The sequence below is a fragment of the Erinaceus europaeus genome, chromosome 2, assembly GCF_950295315.1.
Source record: "Erinaceus europaeus chromosome 2, mEriEur2.1, whole genome shotgun sequence".
Lineage (NCBI taxonomy): Eukaryota > Metazoa > Chordata > Mammalia > Eulipotyphla > Erinaceidae > Erinaceus > Erinaceus europaeus.
In genome coordinates this window covers 86,702,265-86,726,919 of record NC_080163.1, presented here as the reverse complement: position 1 = coordinate 86,726,919, position 24,655 = coordinate 86,702,265, and the positions used below count along the sequence as shown (strand labels likewise).

The 24,655-nt window shown below is 37.3% G+C and overlaps 1 protein-coding gene across 6 annotated transcripts in view; it reads right to left on the bottom strand.

The window, feature by feature from the left end:
- The window catches only part of FAT1 (FAT atypical cadherin 1), a 135,654-nt gene that overhangs the window by 37,700 nt on the left and 73,299 nt on the right, over positions 1–24,655 (bottom strand). For all 6 annotated transcript variants that reach the window (XR_009547664.1, XR_009547665.1, XM_060183644.1 and 3 more), the window contains exons 4-9: positions 18,959–19,020; positions 14,885–15,214; positions 14,380–14,590; positions 11,216–11,355; positions 4,493–4,768; positions 4,190–4,400 (exon numbers count right to left, since the gene is read on the bottom strand). Coding sequence is in view for 4 of the 6 variants with exons in the window: in XM_060183644.1 (XP_060039627.1) it covers positions 4,190–4,400; positions 4,493–4,768; positions 11,216–11,355; positions 14,380–14,590; positions 14,885–15,214; positions 18,959–19,020 (1,230 nt within the window). In the remaining 2 variants the exon portion in view is untranslated. The remainder of the gene's footprint in view (positions 1–4,189; positions 4,401–4,492; positions 4,769–11,215; positions 11,356–14,379; positions 14,591–14,884; positions 15,215–18,958; positions 19,021–24,655) is intronic.

The following is a 24,655-nucleotide window of genomic DNA, read 5'->3' as shown; positions in this document are numbered from 1 at the left end:
GCTGCAAGGAGTGGTGGATTCCTCCTACAGGAACTGAGCCCTAAAAATAACCTTGGAGGCAATAAATTAAAAAAAAACATATTTATTAATGAAAGACTCCTAACCAGAAACCTTTTGCTCAATAAATTGCTAGCAATGAAAGATGCAGTATTTGTGCTAGAATATATAGCTATGTGATCTGAAAAGTTAGGAGCAAGTGACTAGGAAAAAAACTGGTAAACAGACTAGCCATCTTATGAGTTCCCACGATACAATATATACAGTGTTTTTAATGGTAGTTACTGCTTATGATGTAATTTTAGCACAGATTTTATGTTATCTAGTATGCAAAATTATCTTTTAGAAAGTTCAAATTACAAACTGGAATTGGCCATTGGTACTGGTATTATCTACTGTTTGAGTGGAAATACAGTTCCATTCTTGAAATACCAAATTACTAATCCCATCAGTCATCACAAGCATTTGAAGAATGTGCGTGCCTTTAGTCAGGCACCAACAATCATATTTTAACCACCCAGTTGTTGAAAATTATGTGAAAGCGAAGGGAAAGTTTTAACATTTTTTTCCTACACAAACCCAGTCAGTTTGTCTATGAGAAAATTATTTTATTGAAGTGTTCAAACATGCACAAATGGAATGCACTGTTTTTTTAATGATAAATTTCTAAACCAGGATAAAGTTTGATCTTGTATTTAAGGCACTAACTGCTATAGAACACATTAACACTGTAACCACAGTCTGAACTAACTTTGGTTGTTTTTAGGGGAACAACTGAAACTTCAAATATATTAAGAAATAAAAAGTCCAGGGGTAGATAGTGGTTATGCAAAGAGACTCTCATGGCTGGGGCTCCAAAGTCCCAGGTTCAGTCTCCCGCACCACCATCAATCAGAGCTGAGCAGTGCTCTGGTTTAAAAAAAAAAAAAGAGGAGGAAGAGAAATAGGGAGAAAAGTCACAGAATCACTTATTTTGTGGTTTTTCCAATTCTTATGCAAGTTTTAAAAAATCTGATATATTTAGTGATCAAGGTGACTCCAAGAAGTTTTGATTTTGAAATAAAAGAAAGGACAATTAGAAACACAACACTTGAGCCCTTGTTGTCTGCGGAAAGTAGGTAGGTAGGTAGGTAGGTAGGTAGGTAGGTAGGAAGGAAGGAAGGAAGGAAGGAAGGAAGGAAGGAAGGAAGGAAGGAAGGAAAAAGGAGAAGGAGGAGGAGGAGGAGAAGAAGAAATAATAAAAAGTATATCTACATAACTCATGTTACAAATTCTTTTGTAAAAATAATCTTTACTCCACTCAGTTTTGATGGCCATGATCTAGTTATAGAAATTTAAATGCCTAGAAAAAGACAGTATTTGTAAATATGCTATGGCTTACTAAAGACATATGGAATATCTAAACATCCTAAAAGAATTATAACATGTGGACTCAACTTGGTGTGCTACTTTCTGGCCCCAAGACAGAAGAACATTTCTGCACTAAAAATGGCAACAAGAAAACTGTAAAAAACAGAAACTTCTTAATATTCAGTCACTTACTGTTAGTACTTGTCAAGAATAAGGAAAGTCCCACAAGAACATGATCTCTCAGAGTAGAAACTGTATGCTCTAGAAGCCATGTGGGGGCACACCTGGTTAAGTGCATGTTACTATACACTAGGACTTGGGTTTCAAAACCCAGTCCCCGCCTGCAGAGGGAAGCTTCATGAACAACGAAGCAGTGTTGCAAGTATCTCTTTTTCTTTTTCTCTGTCCCCTCCCTTCTCAATTTCTCTTTGTCTCTATCTAATAAAATCAAAACATTTAAAAAAAAAAAATCATACGCTGTAGACCCCTGTTTCAATCAGGAACACAACTGTTGTTACCAAGAACAGAAAACACTATACACATATTTGTGAACCAACAGTAAGCTCTATTTTTCAACCACAAATATAAATAGCATGGCACCTATCAAATAAAAAAGCTTAATTGGGCCGGTGAAATAGCTCACTTTGATGGTGCTCTGTCATGTACACAGATCATGTGCACAAAGCTTTGCTGCTGTGGTTTCTCTAAATAAATAAATAAATATGTACATACATACATACATACGTAAATAATATGCTTGACTAGTCTACTAAGTGAAAAAATAAGTGAGTGGACAACAGCATAAATAGAACCAAAAATAAAAACATTTTACTTTGCCATAACATCTTCTTGGTGAATCATCAGCAGGGTAACGGGTAACTTTTGCCCAGTTTCAGCAGGTTCTTAGTCTTTTCAACATTCTTTAAGTTCTAGTCACAAACCTATAGTCTACTACGACATAATTTCACAAATGAAACATAACCATAAAAGGTTTGTGGAAGTGAAAGCAGAAGAAAAGCTACACATAGAGGGAAGGAAGAGAGGCAAGGTACCTTTCTCTTTGAGAGATGATCATTATAATTGAATTACTCATATGATTCCCTACTTTGCCCATAAGAAAACTCTTTTTTCCACAAAAATATATTTATTTTAATGAGATGGGGAGGGAAGGAGAGGAGTGAGAAAAAAGAGGGAGAGAGACAAAGACTAGAGTAAGAATTCTAGGTTATGATGGTGTGAGAAACTGAACCTGGGAAACCTCAAATATGAAAATCTGGGATAACATCATTCAAAGTCTGGTGGGTTATCTCTCTGGCTGTGAAAAAAAAATATTCTCTAACTAGAAGTAAAATGTTATATCACAGGGGGTCAGGCAGTAGCACAGCGGGTTGAGCGCACGTGGCGCAGAGCACAGGGACGGTGTAAAGATCCTGGTTCAAACCCCTGGCTTCCCACCTGCAGGGGAGTCACTTTACCTATAGTGAAGCAGGTCTGCAGGTGTTTGTCTTTCTCTCCCCCTCTCTGTCATCCTCTCCTCTTTCAATTTCTCTCTGTCCTATCCAGCAACAAACGACATCAACAATAATAATAATAATAACCACAAGGTTACAACAACAAGGGCAACAAAAAAAAAAAAAAAAAAGGGAAAAGATGGTCTCCAGGAGCAGTGGATTCATGGTGCAGGCACTGAGACCCAGCAATAACCCTGGAGGCAAAAAAAAAAAATGTTAGATCACTAGATTATTGTTTCTCTTGTTTTGTTTTTTAATATTTATTTATTTATTTAGCCTTTTGTTGCCCTTTTTATTGTTGTTATAGTTATTATTGTTGTTATTGATGTCATTGTTAGATAGGACAGAGAGAAATGGAAAGAAAAGGGGAGACAGACATCTGCAGACCTGCTTCACCGCCTGTGAAACAACTTCCCTGCAGGTGGGGAGCTGGGGGCTCAAACCGGGATCCTTAGGCCAGTCCTTGCACTTTGTGCCATATGTGCTTAACCTGCTGAGCTATTCCCGACTCCCTTCATTTTTATTTGTCTTATCATATAAAAAAGGAAAGAAAGGAAGACCGGGAGATAGAGAAAGAGAGAGAGGAGGGAGAGAGGGAGGAGGGGAGGGAGGGAGGGAGGGAGGCAGGCAGGCAGGGAGGGAGGGAGGGAGGGAGGGAGGCAGGGAGGGAGGGAGGCAAGGAGGGAAGGAGGGAGGAAGGAAATAGCTGCGCTAGCGCATCTCTAGATTATTGTTTTTCTAAGGGAATACTTAACAGATATCATGGAATAAAGTAATTGTATGAGTAGAACAAGTTTAAAAATAACAAATTTCTCAAATAAAGTTATATTTTACTTCAAAGAGTCTTAAATCACTAATATTATGAGCTCCCAAGGCTTTTACCTAAATTTTGTCAAGTCTCTTCTTTTTTTTAAACATTTTATTTTATTTATGTTTTTAATGGTAGCTACTACAATTTTTATGTTATCTAGTATACAAAATTATTTTATTTTACTTTATTTGTGTAGAGACAGAGAAATCAAGAGGGGAGATAGAGAGGGAGAAACAACTGCAGCACTGCTTTACCATTTGTGATTATTTCCCCTGTAGGTGGGGGCCAGGGGCTGGAACCCAGCTCCCTGTGCATTATAGCCACCACATGGCTCCTTGGTATTAGCTTCCTAATGAGTTAAAACTAATTAAAAATTATTCTTCCTTCTCATACGTAAAAAGGGTAACTAAAAATCAAAGTAGAATACTTTTATAGTGATACAGAGAACTGTTTCAACATTTGTAACAAACACTAGGAAAAAAATCTGCTTTTATAAATTCATTGTGTACTCTAAAACTACCTGATTCAATAGAGTATAGCACTTCAGCATTTTCCCCTTTATCCTTGTCCAGAGCTGTGACCTGCAACACCACGGAGCCAATAGCCGCTGATTCATAAGCCCGTCCTTCATAGGTAGAACTTGTGAACCATGGGGCATGGTCATTCGTGTCGCTGACATTCACAGCAATCCTTGCAAAGTTGCGCTTTACAGGTACATCTTGATCTCGTACCTGAAAGAAGCAACACATTATCAGTTCTCTTAAGACACCCTCCAGTAAAAAGGTGGAATGAGTTGTGCAGAAGAATGAGCAGAAAGTCGTACCATGACTGTAAGAATATGCTGGTGAGTGGTTTCATGATCAAGTTTTTCCGATGTATAGAGAGAGCCGGTTGCAGGATCAAGACGAAATTTCTTCAGACTCAGTGGATCATTACTACTCTGCAGAGTGTAGATTAGTTTGTTCTTCTCATCCTTATCTATAGCGCTGATTTGTAAAATTTCTGTTTCTGGCACTGTGTCTTCAGGAATAACAACTTCATATTTGGATGTAGAAAATTGTGGGCGATGGTCATTTGTATCAATTACTTGGATGAATACCTGTTATAACCAAATAATTCACATCATAGTATTTTTAAGTATTATGCTTTAAATTTTTTTTAATCAGATGTACAGTAAAAACTGATGGTTTTAGTTTATTATGAGAAATAAAGTCAACAAAAATCTAGGCTAAAATACATATACAAGAAAAATAAAGATGATCAAGATAATAATTACCTCTCTAAATTCTTTTTTTTTTTTTTTTTTTTTGCCACTGGAGGTATTGCTAAGTTTGGTGCCTGCACAACTCCACCATTCCCAGAAGCCTAGCCCACTTGTTTGCCTTCCCTTTTCATTTTCTCTTTCTGTCATTTCTTCCCTTTTTTTTTTTTTAAAAAAAAAATTATTTATTTTCTTTTGTTGCCCTTTTTTTTTTTTTTAATTGTTGTAGTTATTGGTGTCGTCGTTATTGGATAAGACAGAGAGAAATGGAGCGAGGAGGGGAAGACAGACGGGGAGAGAAAGACAGACACCTGCTTCACCGCTTGTGAAGCGACTCCCCTGCTGGTGGGGAGCCAGGGACTCGAACTGGGATCCTTAAGCCAGTCGTTGTGCTTTGCGCAACCTGTGCTTAACCCGCTGCGCCACCACCTGACTCCCCTTTTTTTTTTTTTTTTAATAGAAAGTGATACAGAGAAAGGAGAGACAACTAAAGTACTCACTACCCACTCATTGCTGCTAAAGAATCCCCCTGTAGAATGGGACCAGTCGCTTGAACGTGGGTCTTTGAGTATGGTACCTGTGAGCTCTACCATAAGACCTTTCTAAATTCTAAAAAAGTGACTTTGGGGCGTATCAGATACCACAATGGTAATATAAAAACTCATGCGTAAGGCTCTCAGGTTCCAGGTTTAGCCCTATGCCCTACCATAAGCCAGAGCTGAGCAATGCTCTCTTGTCTCTTTCACTGTCTCAGTATCTCACATTAAAATAAATAAAATGCTAAAAATGGTTATAAAAAAAAAAAAAGCAACCTTGAAGAAAAAAATGTTAAGGGAGTTGAGCGGTAGCGCAGTGGGTTAAGCGCACGTGGTGCGAAAAGCACAAGGAAAGGATCCTGGTTCGAGCCCCCGGCTCCCTATCTGCAGGGGAGTTGTTTCATAGGCGGTGAAGCAGGTCTGCAGGTGTCTATCTTTCTCTCCCCCTCTCTGTCTTCCCCTCCTCTCTCCATTTCTCTCTGTCCTATCCAACAACAACAACATCAATAACAACAGCAATAATAACTACAACAACAATCAAAAAAACAAGGGCAACAAAAAGGGAAAATAAATTTTTAAAAACAAAAAAAAGAAAAGAAAAATGTTAATATCTTTCTTTCTAAAATGCAGTCTTAATTTTTTTCGGGTCTCCTCAGAAAAGGTGCTTCAACAGTAGTTATGTAAAAAGAACAGATAAGTTACTTTACCAGAATTTATAGGTGGCTAATTTTCCTATATGAGCTCTGAAACTGTAACTACCTACTTCAAATTATTGGAGTGAATATGCTACTAAATACTGCAGTATCTTTATTATTTGCTCTAATCCTTGAGATTCTAAATTCTAAATTCTTCCCAATGGATCTGATATACAGTAAAGGAAAATTAAATATACGCTTTAAAGCCTTAATTATATTTTTTCTGATCTCAAAACTAAGATACAAGTAGTAGCTACATTTATTTTAAAGCTAACTTGAAATATAATGAATAGATTAACTCTTTTAAAATGTGAACATAACTAGCTGTCAAAACTCAGTTCTGGGCTCAGGAGATAGCACAGTGGCTACACAAAAGATCTTCATGCCAAGGTTCTAAGGTTCCAGATTCAATCTAAAGCACCACCACAAGCCGAAGTTGTGCAGTGCTCTGGTAAAGACAAGATAAAACAAATATCTTCAACCCTAGGGTAAATTAAAATGACAACTTATTTTGACAATAAGATTAGCTTAAGATTAAAACGACAGAAGGCATAGTAAAAAATAACTACTAATTTTAAGAGGTGACCTATATTTATGAACAAGAAATCTCGGCTTCTGTCTGCTGGATAAAGGAGTTTGTGAATCTAAATGGTACCGGAGGTCAATGTGCCAGGAACGCACAAATGTTAACTCATAAACTATACCAGTGTCCTCACACAAGAATAAAATACCAGCAATGCATTTATAGCCTTATATTTTACACGAATATCAAATATATTCACAAAATCATAGAAACATAAACACTGAAAACTACAAATAGTCTCTTTTAAGGGTAAAAAAAAAACTATTAAGGTAATTCTATAAATAATGCATTCATTTCCACTATAATTTTTTTTCATGGAATGACTGCTGCACCAAAGTGGTTTAATCATGTTCCAAAATCAAATCACAATTAAATGGGAACAGCTGAAATAACATTCTTCCCAGGCCCTTACATACTCTGCACCTGTTTGCATTTACTGACAGTGTGCTGTGTACCTGCTTTTGCCCCTGTGATGATTCCAGCCTCCCTACCATACCTCACACATGTAAATTCTAACAAAAGTCCATATATCTTTTTTTAATTTTTTTATATTTATTTTATTTATTTATTCCCTTTTGTTGCCCTTGTTGTTTTTATTGTTGTAGTTATTATTGTTGTTGTCATTGTTGGATAGGACAGAGAGAAATGGAGAGAGGAGGGGAAGACAGAGAGGAGGAGAGAAAGACACATGCAGATCTGCTTCACCGCCTGTGAAGCGACTCCCCTGCAGGTGGGGAGCCGGGGTTCGAACCGGGATCCTTATGCTGGTCCTTGTGCTTTGCGCCACCTGCGCTTAACCTGCTGCACTACAGCCCGACTCCCAAAAGTCCATATATCTTAATCAAGCAAGTTTGTAAGACTCCAAAGATGGGCTGGTATACTCATACACTTTTTAAGGAGGCAAAGCTTTGCTTCAATAGGTTCTAGAGGAATGCAAACTGGGATAGAAAAAAGACTTCAGTCAAAAACAAAACAAGAATAAACATCTTATCTCTTAAATACTGGAAAGGACGAATTAGAACTAAGGGCTACTATCATAAAGAAGCTGGGGAAAAGATGAGCTCAAATGTGCAGAGCTAAGGAGACTGGACTTGTGTACTCCTGTGTACCCGGGACTTTCTGATCAGAGGAAATAAATAGACCTTCGCCTCCTTTTTGTCACCAGACAGATCATTTTGGTAGCAGTCAGTGCAAGATTACTTGTAGAAACAGGGAAAAACAAGCAAACAAACAAAAAAACCCAAACAAGCAAACAACCCCCAAACAAACAGACAAGGTGAATCAAATGTCAAGTAGAAGGTACAAGACCCCAAATCAGGCTGACATGCACCAGACACCAGCTAATGCTTTCTGAGTGCTTGCTGGCTCTAAAGGACCTTACCAGCAACAACACTGTGTTACCTGACTTATCCCTCGTAAAAACCAATGAAGTTGAAATCATTGTACCCAGTTTCCAGGTAAGAAATGGAAGTGCAGAGGGTTAAAGTCAGTTGTCCATGAATAAGAAGTGTAAAAGGCTCAGTCAGTATTACAGCCAAAAGATCTGCTCAAGCGCATGCAATGATGACGCTTGAGAAAAGCTGAAAATATGAATGTAAACTGGTTTCATAAAAATAAAATGGAGGGAATCGGGGTGTAGCGCAGCTGGTTAAGCACATGTGGCACAAAGCCCAAGGACCAGTGTAAGGATCCCGGTTCGAGGCCCCGGCTCCCCACGGGCAGGGAAGTCACTTCACAGGTGGTGAAGCAGGTCTGCAGCTGTCTATCTTTCTCTCTCCCTCTCTGTCTTCTCCTCCTCTCTCCATTTCTCTCTGTCCTATATAACAATGATGACGTCAATAACAATAATAACTATAACAGCAATGAAAAACAACAAGGGCAACATAAAAGGAAAATAAAATAAAATAAAATGGTAACTTATAAGAGATGGCACAACGGATAAAGCTCTGAACTCTCAAGCATGAGGTCCCTAGTACTGGATGTGGCAAAATGATGATCTGGGGTCCTCCCTCCCTATTTATCTCGTCTTCCTCCTTCTCTCTAAATAGTAAATAAATAAATCACGTTTAGTAAGCCAGTCAGCAGTTACCATGAACAAGGATCTAGGGTTCAAGTCCCTGATGCCCCACCACCCCCTAATGAGGGGAAGTGTTACTAGTGAAGCAGTGCTGCAGGTCTCTTTCTTTCTCTCTTTCTGCCCCCTCCCTCCATCTTTCTTCTGTCTCCCCTCCCTCTCAACTCTGTCCTATGAAACAGATAATACATATTTTTTATTTAAAAAAAGAATAAAATGTTAACTGAAAATACTAAGTCACCTTGAGATGAGAGAGAAAGAAACAGTTCCTTAAATTAGTATCAGTCAGCATCCTAAATAGAAAATGGCAAGAGAGGAAGCCAGAAAAGAGAGATGTTTCAACAGAGCACTGGCAGTAAGTTATAACCTTCCCAACTTGAGTTTTGTAGAGGATGTCGCTTGGCTTTGACTGATTATCTGACATTTGCTGCCACTGACCTCAGTGCAGCAAAATCTGTTTTGCTGCCTCGAGTTTCACCTACAAACCTGAACCTACACTGCTTATCACTGTGGTTCTGATATTTCTGTTCTTATGTGGAATATGTTGCCACATAGATTCCTATCTCCCTGTTCTCAGTCCCAGATTGTAAATCGAAACCCAATTACTGACTGTTCCCTTATTCCCACACCCCGACAGGTTGCACTAGGCTCTACAAACATTCTCTGACATTCTTTGGAGGATCCTATCAAGACTTTCTGATAACGAAGCTCAGATAAAGTTCTAACAGTGTCAAATATTCAAAATTAAGATACACTGAAAAAAAGAGTACTAGAATATATCTACTACATTTAAAAAATTTTTGTGGGGCTGAGGAGACAGCATAATGATTATGCGAAAGACTTTTTATGCCTGAGGCACCTAGGTCACAGGTTCAATTCCCAGCACCACCATTAGCCATAGCTGAGCAGTGCTCTGAACTTTCTGTACCTCACTCAATAAAAATAAAATAATAATTTAAAAAAACTCTATATAAATTTTGAGTAAACCTACACTGTATTTCTCACTATGCTTTTTGAATGTAGGAAAACTGTACTTATTGGAAATCAGCAAGAAGTGCTATGGATAGGGAAATATATTTTGTTTTATTTTAGTGAGAGAGATGCATAGAGAGAGAGAACAGAGCATTAATCAGTACTGGTTTATAGTGTGCAGAGGACTGGACATGGGACTTTGGATCCTCAGGCATGAGTCCTTTGCATTATGTTATCTCTCCTAAGCTACATGCATCATCTTTAGTAATGCAAACTAAACCAGCAATCGGCTATTTACATGCTTTAGAATTCCTTTTACTAGATTTTTCTTTTTTGTGTGGAACTGGGTCCTTAGGCATGTATGACTTCACTATTCCAGTCCCCTTTTTATACAGATAAGACAAGAGAGGGAGAGAGACAACAAGAGTAGAGATATCTCCGAAGTTTACCAGAGAACCTTCCATGTGGTTATGTGGCTCAAACCTGGGCTGCACAATTCAGGTGCCTTATCCAATGAGCTACTTCTCCAGCCCAAAGCTGCTTCATACCTCCCCCCATCCCCAAAGGCAGATAGACAGACAGACAGACAGACAGATGGAATAGCAGGAGAGGAAAGGGGTATGAAGCATGGTAGAAATATCAATTAAAAAGTACAATTAGGGAGTTGGGCGGTAGCGCAACGGGTTAAGCGCACATGGTGCAAAGCCCAAGGACCGGCTAAGTATCCTGGTTCGAGCCCCCGGCTCCCCACCTACAGAAGCATCGCTTCACAAGCAGTGAAGCAGGTCTCTAGGTGTCTATCTTTCTCTCCCCATCTCTGTCTTCCCCTCCTCTCTCCACTTCTCTCTGTCCCATCCAACAACGACAACAACAATAACTACAACAATAAAACAACTAGGGCAACAAAAGGGAATAAATAAAAGTACAATTAAAGGTGGTGGTATACCAGGTTGAGTAATTATGTTACTCTGTGCAAGCATCCAGGTTCAGACAGACAGCCCCCACCTGCAGGGGTAATGCTTCATGAGTAGTGAAGCAGTAATACAGTTGTCTCACTTTGTCTCCCCCTCTCTATTTCCCCTTCCTTTCTCAATTTTCTTAGTCCTATCTACTAAAAGGAGAAAAGAATTAAAAGATATGATGGTGAAGGAAGACCTAGTGGGGGTTGAATTGCTATGTGGAAAACTGAGAAATGTTACACAAGAACAAATTATTATATTTTACTGTTGACTGTAAACCATTAATCCCCCAATAAAGAAATTTAAAAAATTAAATGCTGATATCTAAGTATATTAAAAAATAATTAGATAAAACTTAAAATACATATTTAAATAACACCTTAGAGGGTAAAAGATTCAACAGTTTAAATTGCCTATGTACCTCAATGACCCTCTGACAAATAAAAATACAAAGCAATGCACTTACCTGAGTTACTATAGTGGTAGTTCCATCTGTTGCCTCAACTGTAAGGTTATAATTTGATTTTTGTTCTGCATCAAGAGGTTTGGCAACAATGATGGTTCCAGTGCCTTTGTCCACATCAAAATGACTGTCATAGTTGCCACCTAATTTAAATTAGAATAAAAAGAAATGGGGGAGGGTCACAGAATGAAATAGTATCATTTACTTTGTGGTTTTTCCAATTCTTGTGCATTTTAAAAAAAAATGATATATTTATTGATCAAAGTGACTCCAAGAAGTTTTGATTTTGAAATAAAAGAAAGGCCAATTAGAAACACAATACTTGAGCCCTAGTTATCTGTTAAGGAAGCAAGAAAGCAACTCTGAAAATAGGAATGCTAACATTGCCACTGGATTTTTTTTTCCCTTTCTATTTTATTTGATTAGATTTGGAAGAGAGTGGAAAGGTAAGGAGAGGGGGAGAGAGAGAAAGATAGACACCTGCAGACCGGCTTCACCACTTGTGAAGCGTCCCCCCTGCAAGTGGGGAGTGGGAGCTCAAACTGGGTCTGCCACTGCCCAGGCCCATAAATTACATAATATTTGCCTTTTCAGGGGTTCTGAACATCTAATTTATATCTAAATGTTCTAAACTGATGTTCAGTAACAAAGGTTGGCAATTTAGCCACTTTAAAAAAAAAGACACTTTGAACAAACTGTCCTAGTAAATTTACTATTCAAGACAACTATTGTAACCTGATAGGTAGTTCAGTAGATAAAACACTTGGACTCTCAATCATGAGGTTGCAAATTCGATCCCTGGCATCACATGTGCCGGAGGGATGCCCTGGTTCTTTTTAACCCAATTTCGTCTTTTTCATGTTAATAAATAAATCCTAAGAAAAATTAACTCTAAGGAAAATGGTGGCGCTCTAACATTAATTTTATCTGACGTACATAAGATTTAAAAACAAAATTTTCCATTGCTATTAAACACCATGTTTAAGAAGACAAATTATCAATTAGATTTTAGATAAAATTCTTTTGAAATCCATTCAACTTCTGGTACTTTGGTGAAATGAAGTGAAATAAATGGAAATAAATCAAGTTTTAAAGTCATGATAAGGTTCCTCTGACTAAAATTCAAATGAGGAAACAACAAAACACACACAAACACACACATACAAAACAAAGACTTGGGTTAAATCTAAAACTAGGGAGGTGTTAGAGATCAGTATTTACAACTGGAATGGGTGACCATGCACACTATGAAAAGAAAAAGCCATGAAAGACAGTCACTGGAAATAACATTTTAAAAGTTGATGCATTTACTTTTGATCTCATAATCTGAGACAAATTATGTGATCTCAGCAGATACCTGCTGCTGTACAGTTCAGGCCACAAGTCATCTGAAAGATGTAAAACACTTCTCTAGAGAGCGTGTCTCCTGGCACAGCCCAAAAGAAGCAAGCAAGCATGGAAGGCAAGAACAGAACAAGGAAAAGCAGTCAATCAAACCAGTTCCGTATGAAGTTGTTGTTAAAGGGTGAAGTTACACTACCCAACAGCAGTCTACTCATCTGGAAATGTGATAGGAGTTAGCAAACAATTTTGACTGTTAAATAGTGAAACTCCAAAAATAATCCTTGTTCTTTAAAATTAAGTTGCAACACTTTCACAGATGCTGAAGACATCAATAATTTCATACAATGAACAAACCTGAGAAAGAAGGCTAACTGCCTACTGTGAAAGTTCAAAAGGAAGAGTCAAAAGCATGTATACCCAGAGGTCCCTGCAGCGCATATCAAATTAACTTGAAGTTATAATAACAACATTTAAGGGTAGGTGGCTAAGGTTGTGCTAAGGAAAATGGCATCTGAAATTTCAAGAGATGAATCACAATACAAATTTTGACCAGAGAATATCTGTATCATTAAAATATTGTGGTTGGAACCACAAAATGGTACACCTGGCAGAACACATGTAACCAGGCCCAAGGGGCTGGGTTCAAGGCCCGGTCCCTACCTGTAGGGAGGATGTTTCCTAAGTGGTGAAGCAGTGCTGCAAGGTGTCCCTCTTTCTTGCACCCTCTCTGTCTCCCCCTTCCTTCTCAACTTATGTCCCTATCCAAATAAATAAGAACTTAAAAATAAATAAATACTGCCACTACAGAGATTGAGAAAAAAGAAAACTAATATAGAAAAGTCTAATATAAAATTCTTTTTTTAGTATGTTGGAATAGAGTATTATGTGCTATATATAAGTCAAATCATATAATAACAAGAAAAAAATAACTAGGGCATGTAGTTGTTAGTCAAAGGATGGTTTAATTTAGTGGACCCTACTTTCTATTGAAAATTAATAAACCTCAAAAGCCACAGATGTCACTATCATTTAAAAAAAATTACTTATTTATTCCTTTTATTGTGTAGTTTTATTGTTGTTGATATTGTCATTGTTGGATAGGACAGAGAGAATTGGAGAGAGGAGGGGAAGGAAGAGAGGGGGAGAGACAGATAGACACCTGCAGACCTGCTTCACCGCTTGTAAAGAGACTCTCCTGCAGGTGGGAAGCCGGGGGCTTGAACTGGGATCCTTACCACGGTCCTTGTGCTTTGTGCCACAGGCACTTAACCCACTGTGCTACTGCCCGACTCCCGTCACCATCATTTTTAAATTACATGCAATTAAAACTTGTAGTCAAAACTTGTAAACTTATTCCTACAAGACACTGACATATGACAGTCACACAGGCACAGTTATTTTAAATACTAAATCATGACCACTAAAAATAACAACGTGCCATATGTTATATATCAAGAAAGAATAGTGGGTCCTATTGGAGCAAAATGTCTAGACTTCTCTGCAGCTTGTCAATGTCAGTTAAAACTTTTTAAATTATTAATGATATATTTGGTTGTCAGAAAAAAGTAATGGTACATTTCTGCACAGAAAAACACATCATGACTTTTTTGACAATCTAATAGTATTGAGCACCTGTTTTGAGCAAGTTTAATGTATGTCCAATGCTGTGAAATGTTTTGCAAACTAAAGTCTACAATTGTAAACATATTCTCTACTTATAGATCCTTCTCTCAATTTAATGTGCAATAGAAATCAGAAAGCTGAAGCGACAAACAGAATTGTCTTGGTGTAACCTCTACAAAGACTATGAAAACTGTATTTACCAGTGATGTCAAACCAGAGAGGTATGCCAGTTGGTTCAATAGATATGACTCCAATCATGTGAGCAACTGGATCACTTTCCATAACAGTAAAGGTAAAAAAAGATTCTTCAAATGAAATTGGCTCTGGGGAAGGGTTGGGTTTGAAGATCCATTCAATATGGAGTCGAGTTGTTGAAGACTTCTGGGGACGACCATTATCAACAGCTTTGATCTATAAAATATAGCCAGAGGGAATAAAGACAGAAAATTAGATGCTGCAGTTAATAACTAAAGCAAAAATTGATTCACTAAGCCTGTTAGAAACATTTAGAATCCACATTTGTATAAGACACATGTTTAATGGCAGATAAAATGAGTAATCTCTTCATAGCCAATTTTAAAAAAGAATAACCAACCCATCGTCCTCCCTTTAGATCAAAACACTATGGCCACCTATTAACTAGAGCTACACTTATAAGAAAAGTCTCAGCATGATTTGCAATTCAAATATTAGATTGTAACTCACTGAAAGAATATCATATTCTCCAGCTGCAGAAAACTTCTTGGATGAAACCACTCCAGTTTTGGGTTCAATGAAAAACTTGCCATACTCATTTCCTTCTTCAATACTGTAGGAGATTTCTGCATTGGGGCCTTCGTCTTTGTCTGCGGCGATAACACGATATATAGGCTCTCTTTTGGCATTTCTTTCTCGTTCTGGCTTTTCTCGTTCAGGAAGTCTGATTTTGTAGAATTTTTGCAGGAACTGAGGTTTGTTGTCATTTTCATCAAGGATTTTCACAATAACTCTTGCAGTGGTTGACTTAGGAGGACTGCCATTGTCTGTCACCATAACCTGTTTTTTTAAAGGTAACAGGACCAACAAGTTAAAATTATACTATAGGGCTGGCAAAATAACGTTTGTATATTCCTCTGCTTTGCCATGTGTGGGAGCCTGACTCTCACCAGTTTGAAGGAAGCTCTGGTGCTGTGGTCTCTTTCAGTCTCTCTGTCTCTCAATAAATAAATAAATAGATAGATAAGTAAAATAGAAGTCAACTATATAAAAAATAAATAAATGTCCTTTTCTTAAACAGTCACCATTTACATGAACCTCTATAGTTCAGAGACTATGACACAGCCCACAATCTTTGTTTCTGATAAACTGCCTGTAAGGAAGACAAACTACACCACTTAGTTTTCTGATAGTGGGCCAGGAGCTAGGAAAGATTTAAGTACAATTCTTTCACACTCCTCCTTAAATGTAACCGTAAGTATGACAAAAATGGTGAGCTGTCAAACACTTAGTAGTTTTAGAATATAAAGGAGACATAGGAGGAGGTTACATTAAATATTTAAAGAGTCCTCTTACAAACAATATGCATTCAGTGTACTTAAGCATAAAATATGTGTATACATTAAATTGTCATTTTTAAGTGCCATTAATAAAAAAGCTAAGTCACCTATACTTAAAGTATATGCTAAAATACTATTTATTTATTTATTTATTTATTTATTTATTTTAGTATTAGTAGTCACTTTATTTTGTCTGGATCTTGTGGAGAGGATGTAGGGTGAACATAAACATCTTAATTGAAGACCAATTTAGTATTAAGTGAGATTTCCGGTAAACGAAATGTAAAATAACTTTCATTCTAAGTAAACTATCCATATATTCAGTTTAGAAGTGATGCTCAGAGATTTTTGAGGATTATACTGGTGACATATTTCATATATATGAGATAATTTTACCCATAAACCAAATGTTCATGTTTGTTTCAGGGTACACATTAAAAAAAAAATTGCCCTTAATAACAGTTGTTCTCCTTTCACCCAAGTCCCATCTCCTTGTCAATTATCAGAAAACTAAAAATAAAACATTCAAGTAGGTTGAAGTTTTTTTTGTGAAAACTATCTGCTTTTTTGAAGCTTGGTAGGTGTAATTTCTGTTGTTTATAAAAGTGTGAATGTGTCCTAATGCTACTTGTAAAAAGTATTAAATTAGTTGATTTAATTAAAAGTACATAAGTCACTTTTCCAAACCCTTAAAATAAAGTAAGCATTAAAAGTTCCAATTTAACCTTGTGAAACTTTCCCTTTAGTTAAGTTTTCATATGATCTTTAGGAGGAAAAAATGAAATATAACCAAGTACTTTGCTGTCTAATTTTTATGTCTGGATTTAAGACCCAGCAGCCAATAATAGAACTTTTAACATGATGGTATCAGAAAGAACCAGCACTGGCTCTTAAAATACACCACAAAAGGAAGATAAAAATACATATACAATACGTAAGCAAACTACTACAAAATCATCCGTTCTTATCAATGTCATAACATTATCTTCAAAGTCACAAGTATTTAATACCTTATACAATGCAGCCTTTCACATTCACTAAGAGAAGGCTATGGAATGCATCCCACAATAGATGTGGGTGCAGGGCAGTTATAACCAGGGTTTGGGGACCAGAGCAGGATGTCAAGGTTTATAACCTGCTGCTCTGAATAATTCCCTATCTGTTATTTTTGTCCAGATCCATATTCTCCCTTCTGTCAATCCCTGTTGCACCTAAATAAAAAATTCAAGCTTCTACTCTAGCAAAGAAAATTAATTCTAGAAACTATACAACTTCTGATTAAATTCTCAGACATAAATCAACAACAAAAACAAAATTTACTTTGTGATTGTAAAACCATTTCATACATGTACAAATATACACAGAGAGAGAGAGTTAATGAGAACTAAATATAAAAATTGAAGGAAAGATGAAATAAACTCAAGCAGGCAGCATCATTAATACTAATATAAAGAACTTGAAAAAATTTTAATTCAAGAAAGAGCTACAGACAATAGTAGTTGTATGGAAAACTGTGCATACAAGGCACATACCCCCCACCCATCTGACTTTATTAATCAATACTAGCCTTTAACTTGCAATACAGAAATGTCAATAGAGTTAATAGGTTTGTTCTGCTCCAACTCCTTCCCCAGAGACTAACTAGTCTTCAGGCAGTGGCACCGAGCCAATCTCATCAGGCCTGCTGTCCAGAATGCACCTCTACCTTCATCCTCCAAATTATTCCTATTCTTTTTCCTGCAATATGTTAACTGTTCAAGAGCAGCAAGGCAACCTCAAAATGACAAGCTTTGCTTTAGCTTTTTTTAGAACTAGAAGGCTAAACTTATAATAAGAAGCTTTATTAAAAGACATCTTAGAAGAACACACATCAGGCTTTAATTTAAATATTACAAATATTCTTAAAAACACTAATTTTTTTTTTTACTATTCAGTTTAAAACACACAAACAACGCAATTATTCCAAGAGCAAAATAGACTCACTAGCATTTGAAAGTTTTAATCAGACCTTATTAATAAAACTACATTTGAAAATCACTAAGGGGAAAAATTGTAGTCAATATACAGGGAAATATAAACTACTAAATAAAAATTAATCCAAGTAATACTGTTTTCATTTTTGTTAGTTCTATGTGTATGCACATATGTATAAAGGATAAAAAATACATATGTACACAAACACACATATATATGACTTTTATTTTAAGCCAGAACACTGGACAGTTTTGACTATGATAGTGCTGGGGATTGAACCCGAGGCATTTGTTGCCTTAAGCATTTAAATCTATTTACATAACTCAGTATTATCTCCCCAGCCCAAGGATAAAATGTGGAATGAATCTACATTTCATTTTTTTGCCTCCAGGGTTATTGCTGGGCCTCAGAGCTGGCACTATGAATCCACTGCTCCTGGCAGCCATCTTTTTTCCCATTTGGATAGGACAAAGAGAAATTGAGAGCAGAGGAGGAGGTATAGAGGGAGAGAGAGAGACAGACACCTGCAAACCTGGTTCACAGCTTGTGAAGCACACCCCATACAGTGGGGAGTGAGCACAAGAACCAGAGTTCTTGCACTTCGTACTATGTACACTTAACCAGGTGCACTACTGCCTGGACCCCTAGACTGAATCTTTAACAATGGTTCTGTAAAACAGAGATCTAAGGGATATAAAAGAGATGTGAACTATACTAATAATGTTTTTTATTTGCCACTTTATTAAGCATTAAAAATCATTACCAAATATAATAGCTATGAATACTAATTAATAGAAATAATCAACAGCTCTCGTGATATTTTTAAAGATTTTTTTCTGTGTGTGTGTGTGTGTGTGTGTGTGAGAGAGAGAGAGAGAGAGAGAGAGAGAGAGGAGGAGAGAAAGAGAACCAAGTATCGCTCTGGTATATGTGCTGCAGGGGATGATCAAATATGAGACCTGATGCTTTAGAGAGACCTCAATGCTGTATCCACTGTGTCACCTCCAAGACTGCTCTCAAGATACCTTGTAATACTTTTAAATGTTATTTTTATTAGTGTCTTAATAATGGTCTATAAAATTATGAGATTTCAAAGTAACAATCTCACACTGTACCCACCACAGCTCTGTGACCAGACCCAACCCTATGAAAGCCATTTAAAGTTCTCACAAAGTTGGAAAAAACTTTCTTGCAGTTTCATAGTGTTAATTCTCTATATTCCACATACATGTAGCACTTTTTAAGCAGTTAGAAATAAAGACATGCTTACTTCTAATATGTGTTCATCTTGCTGTTCTCGGTCTAGTTTCCTTGATGTAGTTGTGATGAGACCTATAAAATGATAACAGTTCCTTAATTTACACAAAATAAAGTCAATTAGAAAGTATTGAATTGAAACCATATGCCTTGTGTAGTAAATGTCTGAGCAAACCTCTACTTTATTCTCAAGGGGAAAAAATTATTAATTCAAGTCGTTAATTAGTTTATTTACTAGCAACATACTTCATACTTTCTCATTGTAAATATTCTTAAACACACTGGGTAAACACAGATGTGTCTGTAAAGTGGAAAAGCTCAATTACATTATTTTTTGTTCCTTTGTTTAGAGGTTTTAATTAACATTTGGTGACAGAATTTTTTTTTTAATGAGATGGGTGTAGGGTAGATAGCATTAATTGATATGCAACAGCCTTTCATGCTTGAGGCTATGAAGTTCCATGTTTAATCCCCAACACCATCTTAACTCAGATTTTTTTTCAATGTTCTTGCTTTAAAAAAAAGTGAGATAAAATTATTCAGGACTTCAACCTCATACAAATCAAATCTCCCTTATTTGCTGCAGAGATTATTAAGAATTGACACAAACAGGTACGAGTGATAGCATAAAGAGGATAAAAAAATACTTTCATGTCTGGGGCTCCAAAGTTCCAGGTTCAAACCCCAATACCTACCACTAAGATGAGCCAGAGCTAAACACTACTCTGCTTTAAAAAAAAAAAAAAATCAGATAAATAAATAAATAAATATTATTGACAAACAACTTTTATTTAAACAGAATGTTGGGGGGGCAGGACAGTGGTTCACCTAGTTAAGCACTGTCAGGCATTAAGCCAGCCCCCCCTCCATCCTGCATTGCTGACATTATGCCCTATTTACATAATCATTGTTTTGCCTGAAAGATCCCCACCCATTCCTTTGATCTATCTTCTTCAAGACCCACCCTGACTGCAGGGTAACATTAATCCCACCAGTTAAAACCATCCCAACAGTTGCTAAGGAAGTTTATACCTTCTCAGTGTGCTTTTGCCTTTCTCCACCCCCTTTCCTAGCCATTTCCGTTCCCAACTTGCCACTTCCGGTTTTATCCTATAAAAGCATTGGCTCTCTAATCAATAGATCCTTTTGCATTACCATGCTACCACAAGTTCCTGAGTCATCTATCTCCCGCGTCGCTGAGTAAGTAGCAGCATCGCTGAGTAAGTAGCAGCCCAGGCTGAGTCCTGTTGAGTTCTCTCCAACTGAGAGAGCAAGCGCCCAGGGAAGAAGCACCCCCATGCTAGCCCGGCAAAGCACACATAGTACTATGTGAAAGGACCCAGGTTCAAGCTCCCCACCTGCAGCACGGATGCTTCACAAGCTGTATAGTATGTCTTCCTCTCTCCCTCGCCTCTCAAGATAGTTTTTGTACTGACTTTATCATACCAGCATACATGGGACTAGTCACTTCTTTTATATACTGCAAAGTCCATGAGGACAAAGACATTGTATTTCTTGTGCATCTTGGCTTCAAAGCTGTATCTCTATTATCCTCAAAAAATACTTAAATGTGTGAGAACATCTAAAAAAAAAAATTCTAAGAGTAGAACTCAAAATACGTATGAGAATAAGAGACACTAAATCTGAAAACAATGAACAACTGATATGTGTGTAAATGTACAGTTTAAGTGTAAGCTAACAGAAAATTATTTAACATCCTTAATCTTGTTTCTTTAAAAAAAAAAAAAAGACAAGATGTCCCAGTTTTTTTAGTGATGGGAGCACACAGCAAACCTTCAGGGAAGGTGTCAGAAGCAGACAGACAAACAAACTTGTCCTCACAAATACATAGAAAAACAGTATGGAGAATGATTGGTGGGTCTTAAAAAAAAGAAAAAAGTCACAAAAATGATGGCCCATTTTACTAAGTATGGGACACTAATCTTTAGTAAGTCAGAGAGAAGTATACAATATACAGAAATGACTAAAAGAAAACCAGTTGTCTAAGAAGCTATGAAGCAGAAAGTTTTAAGAGACAGTACTTCTGCCAAATACATTAGAGAAGCTTGGGCAAGAAGATAAAAGGAGAGCCCAGGAGACCGGCAACAGACTAGGAAAGGCACTTGCTTTATGAAGAGGGGACTATTCGACATGTAGACTTCATGGAGAGAGGGAGAGGGAGAGGGAGAGGGAGAGGGAGAGGGAGAGGGAGAGGGAGAGGGAGAGGGAGAGGGAGAGGGAGAGGGAGAGGGAGAAGGAGAGGGAGACTATGAACATGAGGAACATAAAAATTTAGACCTGAGGTCCTAGAACAAGATGGCAAGAGGAGGACCTAGTGGGGAGGTTGTACTGTTATATGGAAATGTTACACATATACAAACTACTGTATTTTACTGTTGACTGTAAACAATTAATCCCCAATAAAGAAATTTTAAAAAAAGAAAAGGAAAGAAAAAGAAAATTTAGACCTGAACTAAACGATAAAACCACCAGTAGACCCTAGTGGGGCTAAATATCATGAGCATGCTAATTATTTAAAACTGGGACAAGGAACTCTAATGATGGGAGTTGTAAAGAATTATACTCCTGTTATTGGAAAAAAAAAATTCCTGGCAAAGACCTTTCACTATGGTTTCATAAACTCCTACTAGAAAGAAAGCCTATCAAAAAGCCATGGTGCTTTCTTTGGCCATTACCAGAGAGGCCATGCAAGTGCAGGCTTCCAAGGGTCCTAAGTTGCTATATGACCAAAGACTATGGAAAATCAGCACTTTCTATAGTTTTCATAAAAAAAAAATAGACCCCGAAAACAAAATTTCTAATAGAGCATGACAATAGTTGGAAAACTGTGAACATCCTTTCACAATACTCTGTAGCAATCAACTGACACTGGACATTGAAGATAATGAAAAGCTCCCAAGACATCCCACACTAGTTACATACATTATCTGTAGAACTCATTCTGAATTTTACATCTTTTCTACTTCTAATTCTGCAAATTCTTCCCCCTTGAGCCATGAGTACCTGGAAAAATACCTATTTTAGGGGGGAAAAAAAGAATCTAAGGGGCCAGGTGGTGGCACATCTGGGTAAGCACACACATTACAGTGTGCAAGGATGCAGGTTCAAGCCCTTGGTCCCCACCTGCAAGGGGAAAGCCTCATGAGTGGTGAAGCAGGAATGCAGGTGTCTGTGTCTCTCCCTATTTCTATCCAATAATAAATAAATAAATCTAAAATATAACTGTTCTACATACCCAACATGTGATTCAGAATATTCTAGCTCTTTAAGAATATACAGCTCTTTCACTTTTAACATTGCCACCCACCTATGTCTATCCTAGAAAGATATGTATTCAGTAGAAACAGCAGCAGTATTTCCAAATTGAAAAGAAACCATGGAGACTATCAAATTCAGTCCCCGCTTTGAGTTAAACTGTTCCAAGGTCACCAGCAAGTCATTATCAAAGGCAGGATTAGAATTTAGCTTTCCTGATGCCTAGATGAGAACTCACCCCATTAGAACTCAACTGTTTAATTTACTGTATTATGGCATTTCAACTCTCCATAAACTCTGAATTGTAATGTACATGGAGAGAGGTTTAAAAAAAAAAAACAAAACCAGTAGGTAATTATTATTCATTTAATGATTTAAAGTGCAAAAAGGCAACTAAATAGAACTAAATAGTAGCTAAAAGCAGAAAAATGCACATGCATGTGCTGTCCTTTGTAACTTAGTATTTTGTTTTTCTTTTCTGCAGAATACTTAAAAAAAATAGAAGGGGGGGGGATCTTTTTGTTTCCTTGGCCTAGAAAACCTCCCTCTGTTGACCAAAACTATTAAACTTGTAGGCGGGCTGAGATAGCAGATAGTTTCTTCTCACCAGTAGCAGTTATAAATTATCCCATATATGTGCAAAGAATTAAGCTTTCCTGTTTGATATCATTTTTCAAAACTACTCAATACAAGTTAGTGTCCCTTTAGATATTTAGAGAATTTAAGAATAAAGAGAATGTTGACTTAATTAAATCTGAAGTCTTATTAACATTTCTTATAAACAAAAACCATCTCCAAGCATCTCAAGTGAAAAAACAGACTCCTTCAATCAAATGGCACATAAAAGAAAACATAGAAGAATTAGTGGGTGGGAGTCGGGCTGTAGTGCAGCGGGTTAAGCACATGTGGTGCAAAGCGCAAGGACCGGGGTTTGAGCCCTGGCTCCCCATCTGCAGAGGAGTCGCTTCATAAGTGGTGAAGAAGCAGGTCTGCAGGTGTCTCTCTTTCCCTCCCCCTCTCTGTCTCCCACCCCCATTTCTCTCTGTCTTATTCAACAACAACAATAATAGCTATAACAATAAAATAACAAGGGCAACAAAAGGGAATGAATAAAATAAATATTAAAAAAAGAAAAATTAGTGGGTGATGGTCAAAACAGTGCAAGTTAGTCCACACAAGGGGAGCTCATTCATTACTTTGTGCTGTCCACTTGGAATGCAGAGATGATTAAAACAAAATCTACTTCTCAAGAAACAAGGACTGGGACAAAAGGACAAAGACATTTAAGAAACACTAAGCTGGACCAGAGTACAGGGTACATATAGGGTAACAAAGTTACAATTTGATTGGATGATGTAATAGATGCATTCTAGTAATTTTATTCTAGCAACCAGTCAGTCATCCAATGTGCCTGTGAGGCCACCCCAGGCAGCCAATCTCATGTCAACTAGTTTAGGGTCCAGGGTCCACCAGTGAATGAGATCATCAGTCAAGTCTGGGCAGGACCAGCAGAATCTTCAAATAAATGACAAGGGCTCTGTTAATCCACTGAGTTTTAGGAGTGACTGCTACAAATACAAAAGCTAACCAGTTGACTGAATGAACTCATTTCTAATTATTACTTGGCTTACTTAGTCCAACTATTATGTTTGGAAATTTAAATGCATTATCTCATTTAATTCACATGTGTGTATAGTAATGTCTATGCCATGATAAATAAACATTTGTGCAGGCTCACAGAGATTAAGTTGCTTACTCAAGTTGATTTAGCAAGGTGCTGGGTGAGTTGGAAGTTCAATAAACCCACAACAGTGGCATGTGAAATCCATATTAAGGAGAGTAGAAAGCTAGGGAGGGCTGAACACTTTGGTTCTGTGAAAGACCAAAAACACCAGAACTGCTAGTATAACTAGGTGACAGCCAGAGAAAAATTAAGAATTTCTGAAGAGGATTATAATCTAATTGCAATGCTAGAAAAAACAAGTATTTATGATCTATAGTAATGTGATAATAGATTCACCTTGTTAGCAGGAAATTTACTTTGAACCAATTAACATACTGGAGAAACAGAAATAGGAATGGCTAACAATGCTCCTCTAATCTACTTTTTACTGCTATAATTTTTTTCCTGTGATAAAAGCACCTATTTGTTTAATCCTTTTGCTTTTTTTTTTTTTAACAATACAAGAGTACAGCAACATATATTCCAGAAAAGTACTTTCCAATAAGATTTCAGTGACGGGAGTCAGGCGGTAGCTCAGCAAGTTAAGCGCAGCTGGCACAAAGCGCAAGGACCTGCGCAAGGATCCCAGCTCGAGCCTGTGGCTCCCCACCTGCAGGGAAGTCACTTCACAGGTGGTGAAGCAGGTCTGCAGATGTCTTATCTTTCTCTCCCCTTCTCTGTCTACCCTCCTCTCTCCATTTCTCTTTCTTT